The 26,682-nt window shown below is 44.7% G+C and overlaps 3 protein-coding genes across 3 annotated transcripts in view; 2 read left to right on the forward strand and 1 right to left on the reverse strand.

The window, feature by feature from the left end:
* The window catches only part of znf839 (zinc finger protein 839), a 53,882-nt gene extending 45,799 nt beyond the window's left edge, over positions 1-8,083 (forward strand). Inside the window, exon 8 of the mRNA XM_086003016.1 lies at positions 4,255-8,083. Within this exon, the coding sequence (XP_085859142.1) occupies positions 4,255-5,381 (1,127 nt within the window). The 3' untranslated portion in view covers positions 5,382-8,083. The remainder of the gene's footprint in view (positions 1-4,254) is intronic.
* cinp (cyclin dependent kinase 2 interacting protein) lies at positions 6,311-25,259 on the reverse strand. Its single transcript, XM_086003017.1, has 5 exons — positions 25,121-25,259; positions 16,834-17,008; positions 13,632-13,764; positions 9,533-9,662; positions 6,311-8,536 (listed from the first exon to the last, which is right to left on the reverse strand). Exons 1-5 carry the CDS (start codon positions 25,125-25,127, stop codon positions 8,334-8,336), a joined length of 648 nt encoding a protein of 215 aa, XP_085859143.1. The 5' UTR covers positions 25,128-25,259; the 3' UTR covers positions 6,311-8,333.
* A 440-nt stretch (positions 25,260-25,699) lies between these two features.
* Positions 25,700-26,682, forward strand: part of tecpr2 (tectonin beta-propeller repeat containing 2) — a 125,142-nt gene continuing 124,159 nt past the window's right edge. The window contains exon 1 of the mRNA XM_086003015.1: positions 25,700-25,843. The gene's annotated coding sequence lies outside the window, so the exon portion shown is untranslated. The remainder of the gene's footprint in view (positions 25,844-26,682) is intronic.

Below are 26,682 nucleotides of genomic sequence, written 5' to 3' on the forward strand. Positions count from 1 at the left end.
GTGAACACTGTCCAAGCTTCATCTAAGACACTACAAATAAGTGGAACATTTATTGCAGTAAACCTCACATAGTTGACCACCTAAGGGACCAATTAAAAGTGGTTAACTTAGTGTGTGGTGGATATGCTGTCATCAGCCCCTCAAAAAACAACCCTTGACCCTTCTGTCCTTGCAAACTATCACCCCATCTCCAATCTCCCTTTCCTCTCCAGAGTCCTTGAACGTGCTGTCGCCTCCCAAATCTGTGCCCATCTTTCCTGGAACTCCATGCTTGAATCCTTTCAATCAGGTTTCCATCCCTGCCACTGTACTGAAACTGCCTTTATCAGTCACAAATTACATTCTATTTGACTGACCATGGCAAACTATCCCTCCTTATCCTTCTCAACCTGTCTGCAACCTTTAACACAGTTGACCACACAATCCTCCTCCAACGCCTCTCCTCCGTTGTCCAGCTGGATGGGGCTGCACTCGCCTGATTCCATTCTTATCTGTCCAGTCATAGCCAGAGAATAACCTGCAATGGCTTCTCTTCCTGCTCCTGCACGGTCACCCCTAGAGTCCCCTAAGGATCTATCCTTGGCCCCCCCTCCTAGTTCTCATCTACATGCTGCCTCGCGGCGACATCATCTGAAAACACAACGTCCGGTTCTACATGTATGCTGATGACACCCAGCTCTACTTCACCATCACCTCTCTCAACCCCTCCACTGTCTCTAAATTGTCAAGACTGCTTGTCTGACATCCAGTACTGGATGAGCAGAAATTTCCTCCAACTAAATATTGGGAAAATCAAAGCCATTGTCTTCGGTCCCCACCACAAACTCCGTTCCCTAGCCACCGACTCCAGCCCTCTCCCTGGCAACTGTCTGAGGCTGAACCAGACTTTTCACAACCTTGGTGTCGTATTTGACCCCGAGATGAGCTTCCGACCACATATCCGTGACATCTCTAAGTCCGCCTATTTCTACCTCCGTCACATGTCCGACTCCGCCCCGTCTCAGCTCATCTGCTGAAACCCTCATCCATGTCTTTGTTACCTCTAGGCTTGATTATTTCAATGGTCTCCTGGCTGGCCTCCCATCTTCCACCATTCATAAACTTGAGTTCATCAAAAACTCTGCTGCCCGTATCCTAACTCACACCAAGTCCTGTTCACCCATCACCTCTGTGCTCGCTGACCTACATTGGCCGCTGGTCTGCCAATGCCTTGATTTAAAAATTCTCATCCTTGTTTTCAAATCCCTCCATGGCCTCTCCCCTCCCTATCTCTATAACCTCCTCCAGTTCTACAACCCTCCGAGATAGCTGACTCCCACAGCTACCTGGACTACACTTCCTCCCACCCCGCCTCCTGTAAGGACTCTATTCCATTCTCCCAGTTTCTCCGTCTCCGCCGTATCTGCTCCGACGATGCCACCTTCCACACCAGTGCTTCCGACATGTCTTCCTTTTTCCGCAACCGAGGATTCCCCTCTACTGTGGTTGACATGGCCCTCGACTGTGTCCGTTCTATCTCCCGCACTTCTGCCCTCACCCCTGCCCCTCCCTCCCGGAACCACGATAGGGTTCCCCTTGTCCTCACCTTTCACCCCACCAGCCTCCACATCCAACGGATCCTCCTCCGCCATTTCCGCTACCTCCAAAGTGATCCCACCACCAAACGCATCTTCCCCTCCCCTCCCCTTTCAGCATTCCGTAGGGACCGCTCCCTCCGAGACACACTAGTCCACTCCTCTATCACCCCCAACAGCCCTTCCCCTTCGCCTGGCACCTTCCCGTGCCAGCGCAGGAGATGTAACACCTGCCCCTATACCTCCCCCCTTCCCACTGTCCAGGGCCCCAAACACCCCTTCCAGGTGAAACAGTGATTTACTTGTACTTCTTGCAATCTAGTATACTGTATTCGCTGCTCACGATGCGGTCTCCTCTACATTGGGGAGACCAAATGCAGATTGGGTGACCGCTTTGCGGAATACCTCCGTTCAGTCCGTAAGGGTGACCCCGAGCTTCCGGTCGCCTGTCATTTTAATTCACCACTCCATTCCCACTCTGACCTCACTGTCCTCGGCCTCTTGCATTGTTCCACGGAAGCTCAACGTAAACTCGAGGAACAGCAAATCATCTTCCGATTAGGCACTCTGCAGCCTTCTGGACTCAATATCGAGTTCAACAATTTCAGATCATAACCTCGGCCCCTATTACATTTTTACTTATTTTTTTATCCACCCCTTTTTTTTTGGATCTTCCCTTCCCCCCCCCCCCCCCTTTTTTTCTTTCTCCCACACAGCAGCTGTCTCCCATCCTGCCAGTACACTTCACACCTAATCTTGCCATCTTTTGTCTCCACTGTCCTATTATCATCTCGTCTGGTTTTTGAATACCTTAATGTCTCTTTTACTACTTTTGTTCTATCGCAGCCCTGCCTTCGATCTATTTTATTTCCTTTCCAGTTTGAAAAAGGGTTAGACCCGAAACGTCACTCTAATTTCTCTCCACGGATGTTGCCTGGCCTGCTGAGTTTTTCCAGCATTTTCTGTTGTTGCCTCCGAGATAGCTGCCCTTCTCCAACTCTGGCCTTTTGCGCATCCCTTATTTTAATCGCTCCACTATGGGTGGCCGTACTTTCAGCTGCCTGGGCCCTAAACTCTGGAATCGCCTTCCTAAACCTCTCTTCCCCCTCTCTCTCCTTTTTAAGAAGCTGCTTGAAATCTACCTCTTTGATCAAGCTTTTGGTCATCTGCTCTACTATCTCCTTATATGGCTCGGTGTCATTTTTTTTTTGATGGTGCTCCTGTGAAACACCTTGGGACGTTTTACTACATTAAAGGCGCCATATAAATCCAAGTTCTTGTTGTAAAGGGGATAGGCCATCTGTCGTACAGTAGTTTGCCTGCTGACTTTTTTTCCCCAGAGGTTTCCATTTATAACTCCAGCCTTTTCTACTTTTTGATTTGTCTCTTCCAGTTCTCAAGTATTTCTTGTTAGATTTTAATTATTTTATTTAGATTTTTTAGATATTCCATGGTTTAGTTCTGGTTTTCTGTAATGGTTTCCATGATGAACAATTGCAGTGCGTAAATCTGTATGTTTAACAAAATTTTGTTACAGCTGATATCTCAGTACAGAAAAAAAGTTATATTACAATCTCCTTTTATTTCTGTTATCCTAACAACTTTTATTCTAATCAGCACCCACTTTATATCATCTTGTACCTTTTTAATATTTCTGTAATAATTACTCTATTGGCGTTTCTGTTGCTCACTGGTTTTCATTTTATTATCGTCAACTGTAGGATGACTTTAATAAAAACAGAACAGAATGACGAAAGGTCGTCGACCTGAAACGTTAACCCTGTTTCTCTCCATAGATGCTGCCTGATCTGAATTTTTCCAGCATTTTCTGTTTTTATTTGATTTCCAGCATCCGCACTATTTTGCTTTTGTTATAGGATGACTTCATTTTGATCTCTCAAAGAATCTTCGCCGGGACATGAACACTCTTACATTTTGCGCCATTGTCATTATTGAGCGCTCCCCGGTCAGATTAGATGCAAGACAAAGCACCCGCACTCTGCAGAAATAATATGCCTTAATCCCATCCTCAGAAGCACATTACTAAATCAGTGACACATCCTTATGACACCACCTAAGGGAGAATGACAATTTGATACCAAAAAAAGTCAGCTGTACTGGGGATTTGTGCCTACGAGGAGCTGGATTGAGGCAGCCCAAACTAATTACACTTGGGACCCTTGCACATTAGACCGTGTTAGATTTTCCCAGAAGATGAACAGTGTTATAACCCACTGTACTGTGCCCCTCTTTTATTTACTATTTTTTAGAAATGTGCTACATCTTTAAAAATGTTAGTGATTGGAGTTCCTTCTCAAACCAAACCAGGGAATCATTTGCCCTCGTAGACCTGGGCCAGTCTGGCATAATTCAGTAAGCCATTTTTACATAGAAGGAAAGTAGTTTTGTGAAATTTCTAGCTTCTGTATTTCATAGCATTTCATTCTTGGTCAGTTATAGGCTGTCGTTAGATGTAATAAGGAGCAAATAATAGTTTGGTAAACTGGAATTTTTATTGGGTGGGTGGGGAGTGGCAAAGATGGTGATCGAAGATTCAATGTGTCATTATAGTGACTCCAGTTGTATGAACTTTCTTGTTGTCTATGTATACATGCAGCTATATTAGATTGTATACTGTATTTGACTGGTTTACTTACACTAATGTGTGTGTTTTTTGTAGGCCAGAAACAAACTGAATGCCCTGCGCTGAATGTTTGTGATACACATACAATGTATGGACCAGCAGCTGTTCAGGTAGTAGATAAGCATACAGATGATGGAGTGTTACTTTCTGGGAATAACATGAAAAATTCCAGTTCTGTGGAACAATCTACTTCTGAGGAGTTGTGTTATCAGGTAACTCAAGTAACCCTGTCAAGTACTCAACTCCCCCTGTTGGAGCCACACAATGAAGTCCTAAATAATACTATTCAAGGGCAAGATGATTTTTTAGCTATGGACACAGATATTACAGCAGAGGAATTGGTTCAAGAACAGTTGTCTAGTCAAAATATGCCAGAGCAGCTGAATGATACTGAACTAACCTCCACAGTGCAATCAGAGGATGAAATGACCAGTCAGAATTCACTTCTTTCAGATATGGCTAAGGGCAACCAAAAAAGTTCTGAAACAAGCAACTCTATTCAGGATTTGCAGCATCAGATGGACAGCCAGGATCCACTTGGCAGTCAGGAACAGACTGAGCAGCTCAATGATTCTGACATAGCAGACCAGATGCAGCAGCTTGAGAAGGCTCTGTCTCGGGATGTGGAGCCCATAGTACAGGTTTGTAGCACTGAAAATAATCATTTACAGCAGCACCAAACTGAACAGACTTTTGAAACTGACATCTCCACTCAAGTAGATCTTGATAGTCAGGTATCTTCTGAAGAGATGAATGGATTGCAAGTCGCCAGTCAAAGTAAAATAATTGGTCACTTTGATGAACAGAATGCTGATCAGAGAAATCAGGAGGGTTCGGAAGATATTCTAGAAAGCACAATGACAGAAGATGGAGCATTAGAATTTCAACTACCTGTTGGAAGTCAGGAATTGTTGGCTCAGGGACATGAACAGATCTTCATTCAAACTTCCGAGGGACTAATTGTGTCTCATGAAGGAACGGCTGTTGTGTCACAGACATCTGAAGGCATTGTTATAGTAACTAATGCTGATGGTACTACAATGCACATACGAACACCTGATGGTGTTCCCTTTGAAACTGTAGAAGCACTTCTTGCAATGGATTCAGAAGGACAGAGTGAAGGCCTGTTAGTTTCACAAACACAAACTGAAGTGGAACAATAATTGGGCTGTCCTGACCACCCCCCCCATCTCAAAAAATTAGCAAAAATAACTACAAGGAACTTTGCTCTTGTGTAGTAAACTGCTAAAATACAAAAATAGGGCTGTTCAGTTTTGTAAAAGAAACTTGAGACTTTCTGTTTCCTATTGTGTTACAGTGAACATTTATCAATGTATTTTGTGTTAAACTTTATCCTCCCACAAGCTAAAAAGTCTGGTACAAAAGTGGGTGTAAGGTTTCGAGTGGTTTACCCTGAATGTTGCAATATGCCTGGCAAGGTATTTGAAAGAGTGAATTTCATAAACTGAATGAATCCAGGTACATTTATTGAAGTTTGTACTCTGGGACATAGATGTGACTGCAATAGACCAGAAAATGTGATGTTGCTGCACTGAATTTGAATGTTTTATTTTTCTGCATCTTTACCTTCGACTCCTTGTTGCTTATTGGAGATGACTATTTTGCCAAAATAGTATTTGTATATGTTCTACTGCCTATTTTTGAAACTGCCATTAAAAGATTAATTGTACTTCCATGAAAAATTTATAATAAATCTCATGATGTTGCTTTGCTAATTGAAATTTTTGCTAAAATCTTAATTATTTAACCTTTGTAATTCATCTCAAATAAAACGGGAAAATGTTAAAATAAACTGGTACTTAAAATGTGTTTAGATTACAAAATATCAGTTGTAAATGATACAAATCTTTAATTCCTTTAAATTTGCAAAAGGCCTGTAAAGTTGCATGAAAGCACTTGGTAGCTTCTGATTTAAAACATTGAGTTTAAATTGCAGTTTTGAAAACCGTTCTGAAGTACAAGAATGGTGTGTACTTTCTGTATTTGTTTCACTGATGTAGAAAATTTAACGTTACCAAATTTGATCACTTACTCATTTTAAGAACTCACGGCCAAAGAAATTGGACTTAAATCAGAGAACATGCCAGCATTTAATTAATCAGATAACCTGCTACAAAAGTTTGATTTAAAAAAAAAAGCCTGCAGCAAGGATTAGCACTGAAGATGAAGTGTTGAACATTAGTTCTGAAATGCTTGGGTTTTGCCTTGAGTAAAATTTTACAAAAATAGTGTGGCACCAACACATTTTTGGGCTATACTTTGAGTTTTATGAATCCCATCAGAAAATTACATTGTATCTTCAATTCAGGTTAGTAGACAAGTGTTGATGTATGGAGTTTGCTACTTTATGGTAAATTCCTTAAGTACAGTTCAGCATTGCATTTCAATCATTTACATTTCTCTTTGTTCCACTCCCAACTGCTGCCCTTTTGTAGTGCAAAACATGGGTTGAAGAGTCTGCTGTCTTTCATTTGGTTTGCAGTCTTGTATCCATAAGTTTAAATGGAGGATCAGATTTTCTGAGATGGGACAGTTGCAGTCAGTAGTGCTAGAGTAATGTTAGTTATCACCCAAATGTAAACTTGGAGAGAACAAAGATTAAAGTGAGCCCTTGAACCTCTTGGCTATGAAGCTGTAAATAGTGCCCAATACACATTCCTTTTTTCCTACAATTGGTGTGAGTGATGCATTTAATGTGAAACTTGGTGTCCTTTTGTATAGGTTTGAGAGGATGTGGAAATGGGAATGTTACATTACTATGCTATGTACATACAGTATCAGCTCATTACCTGTGTAGGCTGTTCATCAAATATGTATCAAAACTGTGTTGTGCATGTCAGTTTCCAGTTTCTTCAGTGTACAACAAATCTTTATCAGAGCTGTAATTTGACTATTGTAAATAATGAAACTATTTAAAGACTGATATGAAAAAGCAGAAAATGGAATTTATTCTATTTTTAATTATAATATACATACAGATATAAAGTATTTTGTAATGTCTTGCTTGAATTATCAGTACATTGTAATCTTGACAGACAGTTTTGTTGCCTTAATTTGATGGGGTGGTTAAATGTCATCAGTAATCTTCATTCCAATTGGTAGGTTGTGGTCATCTGACAACTTCATTGATGAATTGGCAGTTAATCATCACTTGCTTAAAGTCATCAATTGACTGACTTGTTGGAAGTCATTACAAAATGGAACTGCTCTCTGTCAAGGATCAACTTTGTAACAGGCCAAAGGTGGTTTGTACAGTGTATTATGAACCAGTTAAAAACGGTTATAAATATTTGCTGTAGAATTTAATGTAGAGCACTTGTGCTTTTTTTGGCTACATGGGTCTATATATTTTGATGTGGAGATGCCGGTGTTAGACTGGGGTGGACAAATGTAGGAAGTCACAACACCAGGTTATAATCCAACAGCTTTTTGAAATCACAAGCTTTCGGAGCGCTGCTCCTTCATCAAGTGACTTCACCTGACGAAGGAGCAGCGCTCTGAAAGCTTGTGATTTCAAATAAAGCTGTTGGACTATAACCTGGTGTGTGACTTCCTATATTTATATATTTTGAAAAGCTGCTTTGCTGTTTTAATAGGGTGAAAACTTACAATTCTACCATCAAGCTCCATTAAACACTAGCAATATATGGAACAGTTTAAAATAAGCTGCCACAATTTTTTTTTGCAGTTTTGGTATTTGTTTCATCTTGAGCGTGCAAGACAAATACAACTTCAGATATCTTTCAGGACCATTGTTTAATAATTTCAACAAAATTATTTTTTCAGCATAAGTATTTCAACAAAGTTTCTAAAAAAGGAAATAAATAAATATATTTTTTCTTTGCCTTTTGTCATAATCATTGTCTTACTGGATTCTACCCGACTTTTAAAGCACAAAATGTGATAATGGGTGAAACTTCTAATGATTCTTTTGCTGTTTATATAAGTTATGTTCAACTATTCCCCCAATCAATCTCTGGTTAAGCTGTGAAAGTGTCTAACTTTGTACAAATGCATGCTTTTAAGTTTTGCAGCAATTCACCAATTTGTCTCTCAGTACCAGTTATTATGTAAATGTTTTCCAATTGTGTTTGTTACAGAACCCTGTGCCCAGTCTCTAATAGCATACTTTCAATGAGAAGTCTGGCCTTTTCTTCTATATAAGGCTGGTATAGCCAGGCAGACAGCTGTACCATCATAAGATCACTGCTACTGGTGTGGGCAATCTCTTGAACAATTAAGCTCTTTAGCTGTAGTTCTTTCTTGTACATCTCCAACAACTGAACTGAGATTTCATCTGAAACAGAAAGCAGTTACAAATGAGTAACCTGCTGATTCTTAAATTCTCTTGTGCTTTTTAAATCTACAGCAGGAGAGCTTTATAATTTCCAGTCTAGTGCATAAATGCAAAAGTTAAATTCCCAACTATTAATGCTGAAGCACTTGCCTACTATAGTTCAAAGTTATGTTAGTCTTTTGAACAACTAAACCATTACATAATCTCCCTCTGATAATTCAGCTGGTCAAAGCAATTAGTAGCTGAACTTTAAAGTCCCTGGTCTGTGCCAGGGTGATGTTAGGTGTGCTACAATTGGCCTCAATGCCTCTGGGTGGGTGGGGAAAGCCTGTGGGTTTCTGCACCTGGTCACTATGGAGCAATTAAATTAATGCTGGAAGTATGTAGGCATGGTCATCAGGGGAGGGCAGTATTGGGTTAAATTATAACTTTCCCATCAACTAGCCTGCTGATTATGAGCTGGATCTCATGAATAACTACTTCAAGTTACTGGAAGGCAATGGCTCTTATGGAACTATACTGCAACAAGAGATCTATGTCTTTTGGAGCACAGGTAGGAGAAAATACAGAAGTGAAAAGATGAACAATTTTAAAACAGTAAATTGCACTCTAATATCTACACTCAACAGAGATGGGTTAGTCACTTAGGGGGAAGAATAATTTTAAATAGTCCCTAAATTCACTCAGGATATGCCTCATTTGCCACGCTTAAAATAGGGTAAGATTACTCATTTAAATTACAAATTCAATAGAAATGTTAATTGCCTAAAATTCCCTTTTTAGAATTGCATAATATCCAGCTTCCTATGAATCAACAATTTGCAATTTAGTTACTATTCTTCATACTAAAGAATGTGCCTTTCACAGGAGAGAAGTGGATGTAGGTAGTAAGGAATCCAAATGACTTATTCTACAATTTATTATTCCAATGGAGAGAACCCTGATTATAAAAGTAAGAGTGGCACATTTCTGTATTTGACATTAAATTATACTTACAGAAATATTTTGTGGGCCATGTGTGAAAGAGGGGTATTTCCCTTCCAGTTTCACCATATTGGTAGGTATCAAGTTCATGTATTCCTTTCATGGTTGCAGATAACCGCTCCATCTTTAATGCCAGTTTGATCTGAAAAAGATTATGCAAGAATTGTATCATTTAAGCTACATATTGGCCTCTAAGTGGATACCATTGTACTCAATGAAACAATTCAGAGTTACTGATCATGGATACATTCACTATCCTGACTAGCAATAATTGACTTAAATATCTGCTTGATAACTATGCAACTTGTAAGACAAATGTTGAAAACATTTCTTTACTGCTTACATTTGTTTAGTTTATCTAGGAAGCTTAGGAAAGTTCTCAATTATATAAAAGTTGTCACAAGGTACAAGTTTATTCTGAGTAATAAAGTCTTAATTTTAAAAAATTGCCTTTTTCAAAAAACATATCTAAAGTTGAGCTCAGGTCATTGTGGTAGATCAGGGCGACATGTAACAAAACAGTAATATACAAAACTGCACTGCGGCAAGTAGAAAGCTGGATGCAAGATTTTCTGACCAATTGGTTAATTATATCCCCTCCTAGTAAATGGCACTGTGTAAAATGGTTCAGTTTAAAAGTGTTACAGAAATATTTTTGCCAGAAGAAATTCTCCCTCCAGTAGATGCAATCACCCCTGTGCTTGCTGACCTACATTGGCTCCCAGTTAAGCAATACCTCTATTTTAAAATTCTCATCCTTGTTTTCAAATCCCTCCATGGCCTTGCCCCTCCCTATCTCTAATCTCCTTCAGCCCCATAACCCGCTGCGATATCTGCACTCCTAATTCTGGCCTCTTGAGCATCCCTGATTATAATCACTCAACTTTTGGTGGCCGTGCCTTCTGTTGCCTAGGCCCTAAGCTCTGGAATTCCCTGCCTAAACTTTTCTGCCTTGCTACCTCTCTTTCCTCCTTTAAGACTCTCCTTAAAACCTACCTCTGTCACCTGCCCTAATTTCTTGTTTGTGGCTAGGTGTCAAATTTTTGACAATACTCCCATGAAGCGCCTTGGGCTGTTTTACTACGTTAAAGGTGCTATATAAATACAAGTTGTTGTAACAAATCTGCAACATTGTAATGTAATTTTGGTACAGTGAACTTCCATTTTGCTGTATGCAAGATCTTATTCTCAATTTTCTCATCCTGTTAAAAAGCAGCGGTCTTCACTATATTCAGCATTGCTGTGATGTAAAAGGTCACCGGTATATACAGCTTAGTTCAATAAAATGTTCAAAAATTCAATTTTGGTTTTGAAAACTCAATGCAGCTTTTTGGGTAGTTTAAACAAAATAAATAAAGCATTTCTGGTGATTTACTGATTGCAGTAGACGCATTTTCAGGTTTTTGCCACTTCACAATTTAAAGATCTGCATTAAATATGGACTGATCCCACTGATGCACCCAAATCCAATTATGTATCTTCTACTACTACATGCTTCAAAATGGTGAAGCAAAGCTTTTTCTAACACAGCAAAAAGGGTTGGCATAATCTGATTTACCAGATCATTCAAGTGTTGGTTTTTCAAACAGGCACACCTCTGCCCTACGCCAGAAACAGAATCTGGTTCTGAGTGGCTGTGCTTCATCAGTAGTCCAGAAAAAATCCATCAGCTGAGCAATGCTCTAGTGACCAGTCCTGCAACCATTTTACTGCCACCTCGCACAGGACCAGATAGTGGCCTAGAAATTAGATTCAAGTGTAAAATGGGCACCTACGGGTCAAATATGGCACTCATCCCATACTACATCACCTGCTATATTGGATTGGTCCACTTCGTAGGTGTCCAGCGTGCACAAACTATTTAGGAAACTCATTTAAATAAAAGGTCCTCCGCTGGCTATAGTACCCTTTTGTGAAATTGATCTGCCCCAGTACCTGACTTGCCACAGGATAAACTTGACCTGCATTTCATACTTCTAATAGTCAGCAAGGAGCCTACAGGAGTGCTCATTTAGAAGGCCCACCCCTCCATATGGGTTAGTTGCTAGTTTATCCTCTTAGACTGCAAGTTAACTTCTGGGCTTTTTTTAAGGCTATTTTCTGTTTAAAAAGTGGATTTTTTTTTACATCCGAGATGGACTTCGGTCTGTTGGAAATAGTTGATTCTAATCATGGGTGGACTTGTAGGTCTATCTTTCAGACAAGAGGGAGGAGGAGGGCACTGCAAAGGAGACTTTACCCAGTGTCTTCAGGGAGACTTCTCATACTTCAACGAGCAATGTGAGAGGCGCTTGTGCTTCACCAAGGAGGCTGTAATTTAGGTCAGACACCTGCTATAACCCCAAAGAGCTAAGCCACCACCAGAAATATCATTGAGAGTTCATTAGTGTGCTCAAGCAACACTTCTGCTTTCTAGACCATTCAGGAGGTGCTCTAACAGTTTCCAGATTAGTGGTCACGTGCTGCATAACTATGCAAGAAGAGAACGAGGGCCATGATGTCCAGCACATCCTCAAGTGGGGATAGGATGTGCAGGCATTGGCTGCCCCCTATTGTGTGAAACCATCTCCTGCAAGAAAGTGTTAGTGACAACATTGCAAGCTGTTTTGAGAATGTGCCGCTCATAGTCGAATAGTGCTGATGTGTGCAAGATGTGAATTGTGGAGGTGAGGGTTCCAATAGTGCTGAGAGCAGGAGGTATGGTGCAGTGATTATAGGAGAGTGAAGGGACACCGGGTTGGGGAGTGTTGCCAGTAGTGGGGCTACAACTGGTGAAGGTGCGAGCAGAGTGTCATTGAAAGGAGAGGTAGGATTCTTACCTTGACAATTCTGCTGAGGTCATTAAAGTTCTTTCAGTATTGCAGCTATGTCCTGGGAGCTAAGCTCCTTGCATTGAGCGCCTCAGCCACCTCTTCCCACTGGCGATGGAGGTGTTGTCTAGAGGGCTTTCTGCCCCCACTCCAGGGGAGACAGGATCCCCGCCCCCCTGTCCACGCCAGGGCCTCCAAAACAGCACGAGAGAACCTGAGGGCCTGATCCACAACTCTTACAGCTATTTTACAGCTCTTACAACCTCAGCAGATTTGTTCCCTCCTATCTGCAACCATAATATACCTCCCCTTAAAGAGATACTGGTTGTGTGTTAGTGGCATCTGTGAAGCCCAATTGATCAATATGGAGGGAACAATTTCTTATCCCTAGGGACACACCGCACTTATGAAGTGTAGACAGTTTAGGCACAGATCATTTGGGAGAAGGCTTAAGGGCAGCAAAATAAATACAGCCCATCAGCACAAGCAACTTTCCCACTGCTTGTCTAGCCAGGTTTACTCATTAGCCAATATGCTTGCAGGATTATCTGGAAGTTAGTGAGAAGAATCGCAGCCCATGAAAGGTCCATCCCTCCAGGTTCCATTAGTGAGCCAGTTGGTCAATCAGTAGTGCGTTGGAGTACTGTAAACCTGCCTGATTCAGGTATCAAATTACTAAGTCTACCACAGACTTGGAACCTTGGAGCCACCTCAATCCCAAACAGACTCTTGTTGCCCATGTTCTCTTCCTCCCACCCCTCGCCAACCACCCAAAGTGACGTGAGCAGAACCCAGAGTAATTTCCTTCTTTTTTTTCCCCCCGCTTTGCTCTGAAGAAAATTGTCTTGACCTCCATTCAGTAGTTTCTGATGTGAAACCAAAGTTGGACACACAAGGGGTACGGAATTATGGCCACCAGCCAGATTCACTAATTTGATGCCTGAACCATCCTCAGCCTATTTTTAAAAAAATATATATAAAACTTGTTTCTTACTCGAAGCAGTGAGATGGTTAAGGCATCGGATTGGCCCATAGCCAACACTGATGCTGCTCTGCGATCGCTTGTGCAGGATGACTACTTTGCCCAGTCCAATTTTTCATTCTCAAGCTGAGCACTCCACTCTATGCTACTCTTTCCAGTAGCTGTACGGAGAACTGAAGGTGGTCTACTAATGTGGGTAAACTAATTTAAATGATCATTCTGTTGGAAGGCCAGAGCTCTACCAGTACAGCAACTGGGCCAATTGCAACCATACTTTGGTAAAGATAAAGTAAGTTTTTCCATTCATTCAAATTCATACCATTTTGTCAAGGACATTGAGCAACTCAGTGCAACATTCCTCCAGTTCTTTGTTATACTGAAAGCTAGCCTTTCCATGATTAGAGCTAGTGTCCTCTTCTTCAAATGCTTCCAGCTTGGTTTCACTTTCTCTCCTAAAGAAATTAATACACATGTAGAATGTCAATATCATGAATAGTTTAAAAGGAAAATACTTAGATGGTGGACAAAATGTTCTGTTTAATACAACTGAATAATAAACACTACAAATGTACAAGGAATAAATCTGCCCAGATTCAATTTTTAATAAGAGGCATAAAGCGCACTTGCCTATGGTCATGAATGCCTAGCTACCCAAAAATATTATTGATTCAGGCTTTTTAACAAATCATAGCTATCATTATGATTTAATACCAGATATTAAAGTTCATTAGTGCCTTTTCTGATTATGAAAACAACCACTGTCCTTCCCAAAAGAGAATGATCAAATAACATAGATTTGTTTGCTCACAGTTGTTTCCTTATTAATTAAATTGCCCTGTTTATTCCAGGACATAAAATTTGATTGAGGAAACAAACCAAATCTTACTTTAGCTACCAGTGGCAGCCAACATTTAGATTATTAATAATAATGTAATTATGATCGTTGAATGGCGGAGCAGGCTCGAAGGGCCGAATGGCCTACTCCTATCTTCTATGTTAATCACTCAAAGACTGAGGTTAAGCGAGTAACTAACAGGCTTTTATTAACAAGAGAGAGAATGAAGGTGTGCCTCGAGTGGTCGACCAGTCCAGAATACAGAGGGACTGTGGAGCAGTCACCTTTATACCTGGACTCGTGGGAGGAGTCAGCCGAGGCATGTACAGACATGTACACGGTGGAATACAAACAGTGGTTTACCACATTCACCCCTTGTTTAAAAATGAGTCCGGCGGGGTGAAGTGTATTAAAAGTTTGTGTATTGGAGTCTCTCCGGAGGTCTTGTCTGCCGCTGTGATCGACGTGGCGACGGCAGGGGTAGTGAAGCTTCCGGCGTCGAGTCCCGCGTAGGCTGGGGCACTGGTGTGTAGTCCGAGTGGGTCGCGGGGCCCAGGCGTGCCGTCTGCTGGGGTTGGCTATTGGATCGTGGGGGATGACCAGGCGCTGCTTCTCGCTGGTCTTAACAACCACAACCTGGGCTCGCCAGGGGCTGGTGCTGCCCTCAATAATTCCCTCCTCCTTCAGGAGCCGCTCCACTTCGGTTTTAATGAAAACCCTGTCCCCGGCCCTGTATCGCCTGCTCTTTGTGGCGATGGGCTTACAGTCGGGGGTGAGGTTAGCAAACGGGGGGGGGGGGGGGGGGTGGTGACTGAGTGTGGAGAGGTTGCACCTGGTGCGCGGCGGGCAATTTGGAGGCTGCGGACTGTGAGTGGGGGGGGGGGGGTGGGGAGGGGTCCACCGTACGCCATCGTAACACTTTTAAGGTGGCACTGAAAATCTAACCCCAGTAGAACGGCAGCGCAGAGGTGGGGTAGGACCAGAAGTTTAAAATTATCGTACACAGTCCCGTCTACTAAGAGTGTCACCACGCAGTAGCCGCCAATGTCCGCCGACTGGGACTCGGAGGCCATAGAAATCCGCTGGTGCGCAGGCAGGACTGGGAGAGAGCAACGCCGCACTGTGTCGGGGTGGATGAAGCTCTGTGCTCCCGGAGTCAAAAAGGCAGATTGTTTCGTGACCATTTACCTTAAATGTCCATTGTGGACCGGGCCAGTTGGTGCGGTCTCGCTTGGTCCAGCGTCACGGAGGCCAGCGTAGGGGTCGGTGTGTCGTTGCGGGTATCAGCTGAGGCGGTGTTGGGGGCCTGCTGCGTCCCGGCTGGCGTCCAAGATGGCGGCGTCCATGATCCCCATGTGGCTGGAGGCGTCCAAAATGGCTGCTGTTCCGGTGGTTCGCACATGGCTGGGGAGGCCCAAGATGACGGCCCGCACGCGGCGCTGCTGGGGTTCGGGGTGGCTTTGGCCCTGCAGACGCTAGCGTAGTGTCCCTTCTTCCCGCAGCCCGAGCAGATCGCATTTTTCGCCGGGCAGCGCGCTCTGGGGTGTTTGGCCTGGCCACAGAAGTAGCATTTCTGGCCTTGGGACACTGCTGCGGTAGATGGGCCGTTGCTGGGATGTGGCACGGCGCTATGAGACGGTCCTACCATGTCCCAGGCTGTCGTTCCCCGCGGCGTCCACGGTGCAGAGGAGTAGGCATCCATGCCCCGGTAGGCTGCGTCCAATGATAGTGCGAGTTCAGAGGCCTTGTTGAGGTCGAGGTCACTCTGCTCCAACAGTCGCTGTCTGGTGGCCCGCTACAAAAGCGTCCCGGATAAGTTCCTCTGTGTACACGGCGGCCTTTACATCCTTACAACCACAGGCCCAGCCAAGCACAGACAGTGCCTGAAGGTATTCCTCGGTCGATTCCCAGGTTGTTGTTTACGACTCCCCGGGAGGTGCCTGGCGTACACCTCGTTCACTGGGCGCGTGTACTGGTCCTTGAGGAGCTTGATAGCAGCCGTGTACGAGGTTGCGTCCTGGATGACCGAGTACGCTCGGTGGTTCACTTTGGAGGTCAGGACATCCAGTTTGTCCTCATCCGATTTGACCGTTGCAGCGGAGGCGATCAGGAATTTTTCAAAGCACCTAAGCCAGTGAGTAAACTTGGTGGATGCGTCTGCCTCCCGATGGTCTAAGTCTAGGCTTGCTGGTGTGAGGATCTTCTCCATTATAAAAAATCTTGTTAATAAAATTGATGCGCTATCAATCACTCAAAGACTGAGGTTAAGCGAGTAACTAACAGGCTTTTATTAACAAGAGAATGAAGGTGTGCCTCGAGTGGTCGACCAGTCCAGAATACAGAGGGACTGTGGAGCAGTCACCTTTATACCTGGACTCGTGGGAGGAGTCAGCCGAGGCACGTACAGACATGTACACGGTGGAATACAAACAGTGGTTTACCACAAATTATTTTTCACAATTTTAGTTAAAAGTCATGTTTGTTGTTTTCCAAAGACTGTTGCAATGCAATAATAACTATGCCTTTACAGCACAAAAGCTTAAACTGGAATGTTATAGAAGAGAGGCATGAGGCAAGGAATTCATTTTGAATAAATCCGCCAGGGAGGACACGCGCTTTAAAAAAAAGTTAAATACATTTGATAGCTAACATTGTAGATGTAAAACTTTGTAAAGACAATGCTTACTGGTTGCTGAGTTTAATGTTAACTATTTTATTTGCTATTGAGAATCCTGTGTCATTCAACGTTTCCCATTTCAGTATGAAGTTATGCCAGTCTGCAGCATTGTCCTTTATTTTTCTGGCACTGTTGGTCGAGTCTGTTTTTCTTGGAGTTATTAAGCCTGAACTAGTACATGTATCTATTAAAAAGAAACACAAATCAATGATTTTTTAAAAATTCTGTGACAAGCCAAATATTATGAAATCAGCAAATCTTAACTGAGCTACCATTAATAACCTAATGCTTAGCTTTGCACAGATGTATTCACAGATAGAACAACTTGCATTTATGTAGCACCTTTAACATCCGAAGGCGCTTCACAGGAGCGTTATCAAACAAAATTTGACACCGAGCCACATAAGGAGATATTAGGACAGATGACCAAAAGCTTAGTCAAAGAGGTAGGTTTTAAGGAGGGGAGAGGTAGAGATGTGGAGAGGTTTAGGGAGGGAATTCCAGAGCTTTGGACCTAGGCAGCTGAAAGCATAGCCGACAATGGTGGAGCGATTAAAATTGGGGATGCTCAAGTGGCCAGAATTGGAGGAGCGCAGAGATCTCGAAGGGTTGTAGGGCTGGAGGAGGTTACAGAGATTGGAAGGGGAGAGGCCATGGAGGGATTTGAAGACAAGGATGAGAATTTTAAACTGATGCACTGCCAGAACGGGAGCCAATGTAGGTCAGCGAGCACAGGGGTGATGGGTGAATGGGACTTAGGATACGGGCAGCAGAGTTTTGGATGAGCTCAAGTTTAGGGAGAGTGGAAGATGGGAGGCCAGACAGGAGACCATTGCAATAGCCAAGTCTAGAGATAACAAAGGCACATGCACATCTATCCATAGCCATCCGCTGCCCTTTCTCTCCCACTGTTTAAGCTCCCCTGACTCCAATAGTGGGTGCATTTTAGCCCTAACTACCCCAAGTTAACTGCTAGTTTAAACCACCACTGCCCGTCCCCCTACCATACCAGCTCCCTGCTTTTCTCATTGAGCTCCTGGATCTCTTCAGAAATTTGGAAGGCAAATTTCTGGACTTCTGTGGACATCAAGACCATGCTTCTGCACTGGACTACACCACAAGACTCAGCTGCTGTGTCTCTGATCTGCAGCTCTGTTGCTTAAATGTTAAAGAAATGTTGATCAGCTTACAGCCCTTCCCCCACCGCTGCTGTTCGCTGCTGAGCCTGTGACTGGCCTACTGGTTTTTCAGCTTCAGCTACAGTCTGCTTCCTGGCTAGTGTTTCACTCTCCTGGGCCGAAGTACATTACTCCACCGCTTCTGGATCTTATGGCGACCTCCAACTTCGCCATCACCTTTCTGCCGCGCAACCGATTCTACACATCTCCTGGATCTTCATTCTCAAGGAAACACCTCCATCCTCTGATACCCTATCCTTCAAATAGCTTCTGGATTTCACTCGCCCGCTACACTGGTCTCCGATCTTGGACAATAGTTCATCGATGCTCCAGGCCGACTCCACCCTACCTACGTCAACTTTATCCCACCAGGGGACCTCTGACTTTAACTCTGGACTCCCTCCTATTTTCTCCTATCTATTCCGTTACTACCAGGATATATGTAACCTAATAATTGCTACATAACCAGGCCTATGTAACTTGAGTTTTTCCGTGTCCATTCGCGTGCACATTTCAGCTGCCGCTCCAGACCCGAGCTCACCACTTCTATTTCCACTTTTTTCTCCCCCTTTTTAAAAAAAAAAAAAAAAAAAATATTTTCTCTCTACCCCTCCTAGACCCCTCTCTCCTGTAGTCATGCCTCCTTTCATTTCTCCGCTCTCGGGTACGCTGCCCTCCCAAATCCCTACCCCAACCCTTCAGTACTCAAAATCAAATCAAATCAAATCAACTTTTATTGTCATTGTTAGTGCACAAGTGCAGTACAACGAAATGTAGGCTTGCGGCTCCCGAGAGAGTGTACATTTAGATTAAGACATTTAAACATTCAACATACATTTGGCTTGTAATACATTAACATAAACATAACCATAATAAAGTGCATTGGCAGATGTGCAGGCTTTAGAGTTTATTTGTGGAGTTCAGTAGGATGACAGCCCTGGGAAAGAAGCTGTTCCTAAATCTGGTCATACGGGTGCGAATGCATCTGTAGCGTCTCCCAGATGGCAGGAGGGCGAACAGACTGTGGCTGGGGTGGGTAGGGTCTTTGATGGTGGACCGTGACCTCTGTAGACAGCGTTTCTGGTATATGTGCTCTATGGTCGGTAGCCGGGTGCCGGTAATGCGTTGGGCAGTTTTGACTACCCGCTGCAGGGCTTTCCGGTCATAGTAGCTACAGCTGCCATACCATACTGTGATACAGTGCGTCAGGATGCTCTCTATTGTGCAGCAGTAAAAGTTAGAGAGGATCAGGGGTGACAGGTTACATCCCTTCAGCCTCCTTAGGAAATATAGGCGCTGCTGGGCCTTCTTCACCAGAGAGGAGGTATTGAGGGACCAGGAGAGGTCTTCTGTGATGTGGACTCCGAGGAACTTAAAGCTGTCCACCCTTTCCACCACAGCCCCATTGATGTGGATGGGGGTGTGACTTCCGCCTTTAGACTTCCTGAAGTCCACAATGATTTCTTTGGTTTTCTTGATGTTAAGGGCCAGGTTGTTATTGGCGCACCACTTCACGAGATGCTGGACCTCCTCCCTGTAGGCTGACTCATCGTTGTTGGTGATCTGGCCTACTACCGTGGTGTCATCCGCAAACTTGATGATGGTGTTGGAACCATGAACAGCCACACAGTCGTGGGTGAAGAGGGAGTAGCGGAGGGGGCTCAGCACACATCGTTGTGGGGCCCCCGTGTTTAGGGTCGGGGGGGGGGGGGGGGGAAGGTGTGGTTACCTAATTTGACAGACTGGGGTCTGTTTGTTAGGAAGTCCAGGGTCCAGTTGCAGAGGGAAGTGTTCAGGCCAAGAGTTTGGAGGCCAGCTCGTTGGGGACGATAGTGTTGAATGCTGAGCTGTAGTCTATGAACAGCATTCTGATGTAGGTCTCCTTACCATCTAAGGTGATTCAGAGCCGAGTGTAGAGCAGTTGTGATTGCATCCTCCGTTGATCTGTTTGCACGATAGGCAAACTGGTGTTGGTCAAGAGAGGCGGGAACACTGGCTTTGATGTGAGCCAGGACCAGTCTCTCGAAACACTTCATTATGATGGGTGAGTGTGCGACAGGTCGATAGTCGTTCAGGCACGTCACAGCCGTTTGTTTTGGCACAGGAATAATGGTAGCGGTCTTGAAGCATGTAGGGACTACTGCCTGGGCCAATGACAGATTGAAGATGGCGGTGAAGACATCAGCCAGCTGATCACATTCTTTGAGTACCCGTCCAGGGTTGCTATCAGGTCCAGCAGCCTTACGTGTGTTCACTCCACGTAGAGCACCCCTTACGTCAGAGGTCGACAGAGTGAGCACCTGGTCTTCCGGGGGTGGCAAGGCTTCGGTAGGCGGCTCCCTGTTGTCCCTGTCGAAGCGAGCGTAGAAGTTGTTAAGCTCCTCCGGAAGGGAGGCATCGCTAACCGGGGGGCTGGTGTTTTTGCCCTTGTAGTCAGTGATGGACTGGATGCCTTGCCACATGCGCCGGGGGTCCGAGTTGTTGCGGAAGTGATCCTCTATCCGCAGTGTCCGTTTCCTTTTGGCAGTCCTGATCCCCTTTTTTAGGTTGGTCCTAGCTGCACTGTAAGCCGCCGCGTCGCCAGATTTAAATGCTGCGTCGCGTGCTTTCAACAGCGAGCGGACCTCTCCGTTCATCCAGGGTTTCTGGTTGGGGTATGTCCTGATATTTTTATGGGTCGTGACGACCTCGACGCAGCTGTTAATGTAGAATAGCACTGTGGATGCGTATTCCTCGATGTCAGTATGGGCAAACATGCCCCAATCAATCAGTGCGTTCGAAGCAATCCTGAAGCTCCGATACTGCCCCCTCTGGCCATACTTTCACTGCTCTCACTGATGTTCTCCCTCTTTTGATGAGCGGTTTGTATGCCGGGGCTAGAAACAGGGAGAGGTGGTCAGACTTCCCAAGGTGGGGGCAGGGAATGGCCTTATAAGCGTCTACAATGCTCGTGTAGACTTGATCCAGGGTGTTCTCCCCTCGTGGGGCAGGAAACATTCTGGTGGAATTTCGGTAGTACAGTTTTTAGGTTTATGTGATTGAAGTCCCCCGCAACGATAAAAGCTCCGTCTGGGTGCGCAGTTTGTTGTTCGCTGATGGCCCTGTAGAGGTCCTTCAGTGCTAGTTTGGCATTAGCGTGTGGTGGGATGTAGACCGCAGTGATGATAACAGCCGTGAATTCCCGAGGCAGGTAGAAGGGTCTGCACCTTACCATGAGGAATTCTAAATCAGCCGAGCAGGATCTATCGATTATGTCAGTGTTAGTGCACCAGGCATTGTTAGTGTAAATGCACAAACTGCCTCCCTTGCTCTTACCGGAGCCTGCAGTTCTGTCGGCGCGGAAGACTGTGCGTCCTTCTAGTTGGATGGTGGTGTCAGGGATGCCGTTGTTCAGCCAGGTCTCTGTGAAGATCATGGCGCAGCAGTCCTTTGTCCTTTTCTGTGTGGAGAGATCCAGTTTGATCTCATCCATTTTGTTTTCCAGTGACCTGACGTTGGCCAGGAAAATACTTGGGAGGGAGGGTTTGTGTGGGGCCCTCTTCAGCCTGTTTTGGATACCGGCCCTCTTACCCCGCTTCTGCTTGCGTTCCCTGCGCGGTCTGCGTCGACTTCCGGCTGGGGAAGGACGCCACGCTGGTCCCGGGGGTCGGGTGATGTCAGGCGATGACTCCTCAACCATCCTACTCTCCTGCTGCCGTCCCAGGCTTGAAGCCCTCATAGATAAGCCTACAGCTTCCCACTGTGCCTCTCTTGGCATCCTACGAAGGGCATATCGAGGCACTCGTCGCTGCCTCCTTACGAGCAGCAACCCCAACTGCCCCATCCTGCTCTCTCGCCGACCTTCCCACCCAGGGCTCCCACTGGGGGCTAATCTTGCCAATCTTCTCCCCGTCCAACTCATCCCTCCCAGTGCTGACCCTGTGGACGTTGGCAGTGGATCAGCTATCATCGCCCCTCTCCACATCTCCCTCCAGAATGTCCGTTCACTTGTGAACAAGGCCCTTGCCATCCATGAGCTTACTGCGGATGATTGTATCGACATTGTGGCCTTGACGGAAACCTGGCTGAGTGTTGATTGACACCTTCGGCCTAAATGAAGCCTCCCCGCCTGTCTATACCTTCCACCACTTGCACTGCCCAGACCATCACAGTGGCAGTGTGGCTCTTATCACCAAATCACACCTTGGTCTGTTACCCACCTCCTCAGACTTTCTCCTCCTTTGAGCAACTCACCTTGTTCCATCCTTCTTGCCTCATTTAAAATTCTCATTCTCTACCACCCACCCAAAGACCATGCCAATTTTCTCATATTTTCACCACTTTCCTCCCTCAGCACCGAGCAACTTCTCATCCTCGGTGATTTCAACCTTCATAGCAAATCATGCCCTCTCCTCGGAGTTCACTGTCCTCCTATCCTCCCTTAATCTCTCCTTCCATTAAAAACTGCCCTACCCATGTTCATGGCCACCCCCTCGACCTTGCTATCTCACGTGACCTCACTACTCCCATCATGTCAATCACAGATAAGGCCATCTCTGATCACTTCCTTGTATCGTTCTTCACCCACACCCTCCTCTCAACCTTACTTCCTTCTGTGTCCGCCCCTGAAAAAAAACTCCCAAATCACTTAGAACTGCACTTTCAAAATCCCAACTGTCCAGCCCTTGCCCTCCATTCACAACATTTCTGCAGAAACCGATCTGCTCAACCACAACCTCACCTCCACCTTTGGTGCCGTAGTTCCCAATAAAAACTTGACTCTCTCTCACCATGGCTGCTCCCCCGGTACGACCCTTATTTCTGCTCCCTTAAGTCAAAGGGACGCAGACTTTAGCGGATATGGCATTCAACTGGTTTAGCCAGTCACTGCCAGATCCGGCTGGACCACAAAGCATTGTCGGGTCCTACTCCTGTCTGCCAAAACTGCTCACTATTCCAGGATCATTCTGGAATGCAAAGATAAGCCCTGGCTTCTATTCTCCACTGCTAACCATCTTCTTAAATCCCTCTCCCCTGCAGCTGATCAGCTGCCTCTGCCACTGCCTTTCCTCCCCTAGCCCACTGGGCCAAACTTCTAAAGGTTACCCCCTGCCCTAGCCCTGAACTCACGTCTTTCCCTATTTCCTCTCCTATCTCCCCCATGCTCATCTTGTCCATGAGACCCACTTCCTGCTCCCTCGACCCTATTCCCATTAAACTGCAGACCACCCAACTTCCCTTCCTGGCTCCCATGTTAGCTGATATTGTTAATGGTTCTCTCTCCTCAGGTACTGTCCCCCTCTCATTCAAATCTGCCACCATCACCCACCTCCTCAAAAAATCCACACTTGACTCCTCCATCCTTGCAAACTACCACCCCACCTCCAACCTCCCTTTCCTCACCAAAGCCCTTGAACGTGTTGTCGCCTTCCAAATCTATGCCCATCTTTCCCGCAACTTCATGTTTGAATCCCTCCAATCAGGTTTCTGCCCCTGCCACAGTACTGAAACAGCTCTTATCAAAGTCACAAATGACATCCTATGTGACTGTCACAAAGGTAAACTATCCCTCCTCGTCTTTCTCGACCTGTCTGCAGCCTTTGACACGGTTGACTACTCCATCCTCCTTCAACATCTCTCCACCGTTGTCCAGCTGAGTAGGACTGCACTTGCCTGGTACCATTCTTATCTATCTAATCATAGTCAGAAGGTTGTGGGTTCAAGTCCCACTCCAGAGACTGGAGCACAAAAAAATCTAGGCTGTCACTCCAGTGCTGAGGGAGTGCTGCACTGTCAGAGGTGCCACCTCTCAGGTGGACGTAAAAGATCCCATGGCACTATTTTGAAGATGACCGGGGAGTTATCCCCGGTGTCCTGTCCAATATTAATCCCTCAATCAACATAAAAAACAGGTTATCTAGGCACTATCACATTGCTGTTTGTGAGAGCTTGCTGAGTACAAGTTGGCTGCCGCGTTTCCTACATTACAACAGTGACTACACTTCAAAAACTACTTCATTGGCTGTAAAGTGCTTTGGGACGTCTGGTGGTCGTGAAAGGCACTATAAAAATGAAAGTCTTTCTTTCTATCTCTCTTTCCTCCTTTAAAAAGCTCCTTAAAATCAGCTCTTTGGCTAAGCTTTTGGTCACCTTCCCAATATGTCCTTATGTGGCTTGGTGTCAAATTTTGTTTTATAAATGCTCCTGTGAAGCACCTTGGGATGTTTTACTACATTAAAGGCGCTATATAAATAAAAGTAGGTGTCATTGGATGAAGGTTTCAGCAGTAGAGTTAGGTGATATTACAGATGTGCAAGTAGACGGACTTGGTGATCGGAAGCTCAGCTCTGGGTCAAATATGACACCATGGTTCCAAACGGTCTGGTTCAGCCTCTTGACAGTTACCAGGGAGAGGGATGGCATCTTAGAAATATAGAAACATAGAAGATAGGAGCAAGAGTAGGCCATTCGGCCCCTCGAGCCTGCTCCACCATTCAATGAGATCATGGCTGATCATCCAAACTCATGTGGCTCTTTAGTATTTTTACAAGTTATTTCAGAAACAGTCAGCTTTTTGCATTATCTTAACAATATATCATATTTGAGACAAATGTTCAACAAGTGTGGCCTGAGGACAACCATAATAATATGTTCATAATTTCAGGCTGGGGTAACAACCTTATCACAGGAGTTTAATAGGGTCTATATAGAGAGTTCCCTTAAGCAACGTGCTGGGTTCAGCTTAACAGCTGGGTAATATCTTGCACTTTTCTTAGCACATTTTGTCAATAAGGGTGGATTTTTGGCCAGGTCTAGAATTTGCCCTTCTGGCTTCTCTGAGATTTCGGGATACCATTCCTTAAGCAGCCGGAGGGAGCCTGGCATGTGTGGTAGCTGGTCTTATCTGCCTATTTTACAGTTTACTTCCAATGAAGACACATTGCCTCGGATATAATTTTTTACGCAAAAAAATTGAGGTTAATCAAATATTCTTTGTATCCTCCAAAATAAAACAGTTGTAATTACTCACTGTATTTCAAAATAGGTCACTGCATGCCAAGCATCTTGATATGTGACACATCGTAAGTCTTTCTAAATAAACCCTAAAAAGTCGTACGAAAGCTTAGCAAATTTCATACCTTCCATTTTCACCACATCTGCGCTGTTTCAAAGGATTGCAGGTACTGCAGTCCACAATAACCGATCACTCTGCCGCCTTGCCTGGGGCGGCCCACAAATACGCAATAATCACTTCCGGCTCCATTTGTTAGTTGAACTGAATAGCGGGGTTTGATTGGAGGAATGGCTGATTGAAGCTGATTGGTTGTAAAGCCTAATTGTGGGTGGCGTTCAATCGTGTCTCATTGGCGGAGCTACCAATAGAAAGGTAAGAACCGGAAGCCGATTGGTGCAGAGGTCCAGTGAGGCTGAAGACAGGCGGAGTTATGATTGGTGGAGCGGCCCAGTGACGAAGTAGTCAGACGGAGTTTTGATTGGTGGAGCGGTTCAGTGACAATGAAGATAGGCGGAGTTATGATTGGTGGCGAGGTCCAGCGATGATGAAGATAGGCGGAGCTTTGATTGGTGGAGAGGTTCAGTGACGCTTAAGATAGGTGGAGTAATGATTGGTCCAATGATGACGTAGACAGACAGAGCTCTGATTGGTGGAGCGGCCCAGTGACGATATGACAGACGGAGCTTTGATTGGCGGAGTGGGCGTTGAGTGACAGGTGTCGAGGAGCTGCGCGGTGTGCGGTGACTCCGAATCCGAAGGGGTTTCGCGTCAGATGCAATATGGCAGCTGGGGCGGGGAAGGAGAGCCTATGATGGTGTGAGGTTCGAAGGGTCGGACTGGGAACACTGTAAGTGGTGATGGGAGTCTGTGTGACAAGCATGGGGAGCACATCACCCACTTAGGCCTTAGGCGTGTGTGCGTTCGCGGGAGGAACAAGAATGGGCGCCTGGATAAGTGGGATCGACAAAGCGTTATCGCAGGGCCGGCTTAGGATACAGGACTCAGAGCCGTCAGTTTAAGTGGTAGTGAGAGGCTGAACTGTTTACAAAATAAGCTGCTGGTAAAACATGTGTTTAACAAATGTTAGATTGTAGGCAGGAGGCTGTCGGTTAAACGGTTTATAATCTTAAAAAATAAATGTCGAATCGCTATATTCTGAGTCGTATGTCTAAAGATGTCTTCGTGTGACAGATGCAAAATTGTTTGTATCTATGTATGTCAACACTGCAAAATTTATACAATAGTGGGTGGTATTAGCTGCTAAATTTAAATAAATAAAATTAGCCAAAAAAGACTTTCAGTGCAAAATAACAATGCAATATTCTGGAAGCAAATGAAACTGACCATCACAAGTACTTTGGCTGCTGTTAACTTATTTTTAAACTTAAGTTTAATACAATATTTTAAAGACAGGCCTTTCTGTGATTGCTTCTGACTGGCCTATAGAGTTCTTACACAATGGAACTAAAGCAATCTTGAAATAATTTCAAACATTCTGGCTGGCTGCAGACAATCACTAAGTGTTTGCTTTAAAAAGGATAAGCTGTACTTTATGAATATATTGCATGAGAGAGTAAAACTGCAGACCAGGCTTTAAATATTCACTGACTTCTATAGAACCAATTGAAACATAGAGTGGAGTGAAGAACAACAAATTAATATCAAGTACGAATTTTGTAACTACAT

This window comes from Somniosus microcephalus, chromosome 12 (assembly GCF_052327205.1).
Source record: "Somniosus microcephalus isolate GS21.2 chromosome 12, FLI_Smic_1.0, whole genome shotgun sequence".
Taxonomy (NCBI): domain Eukaryota; kingdom Metazoa; phylum Chordata; class Chondrichthyes; order Squaliformes; family Somniosidae; genus Somniosus; species Somniosus microcephalus.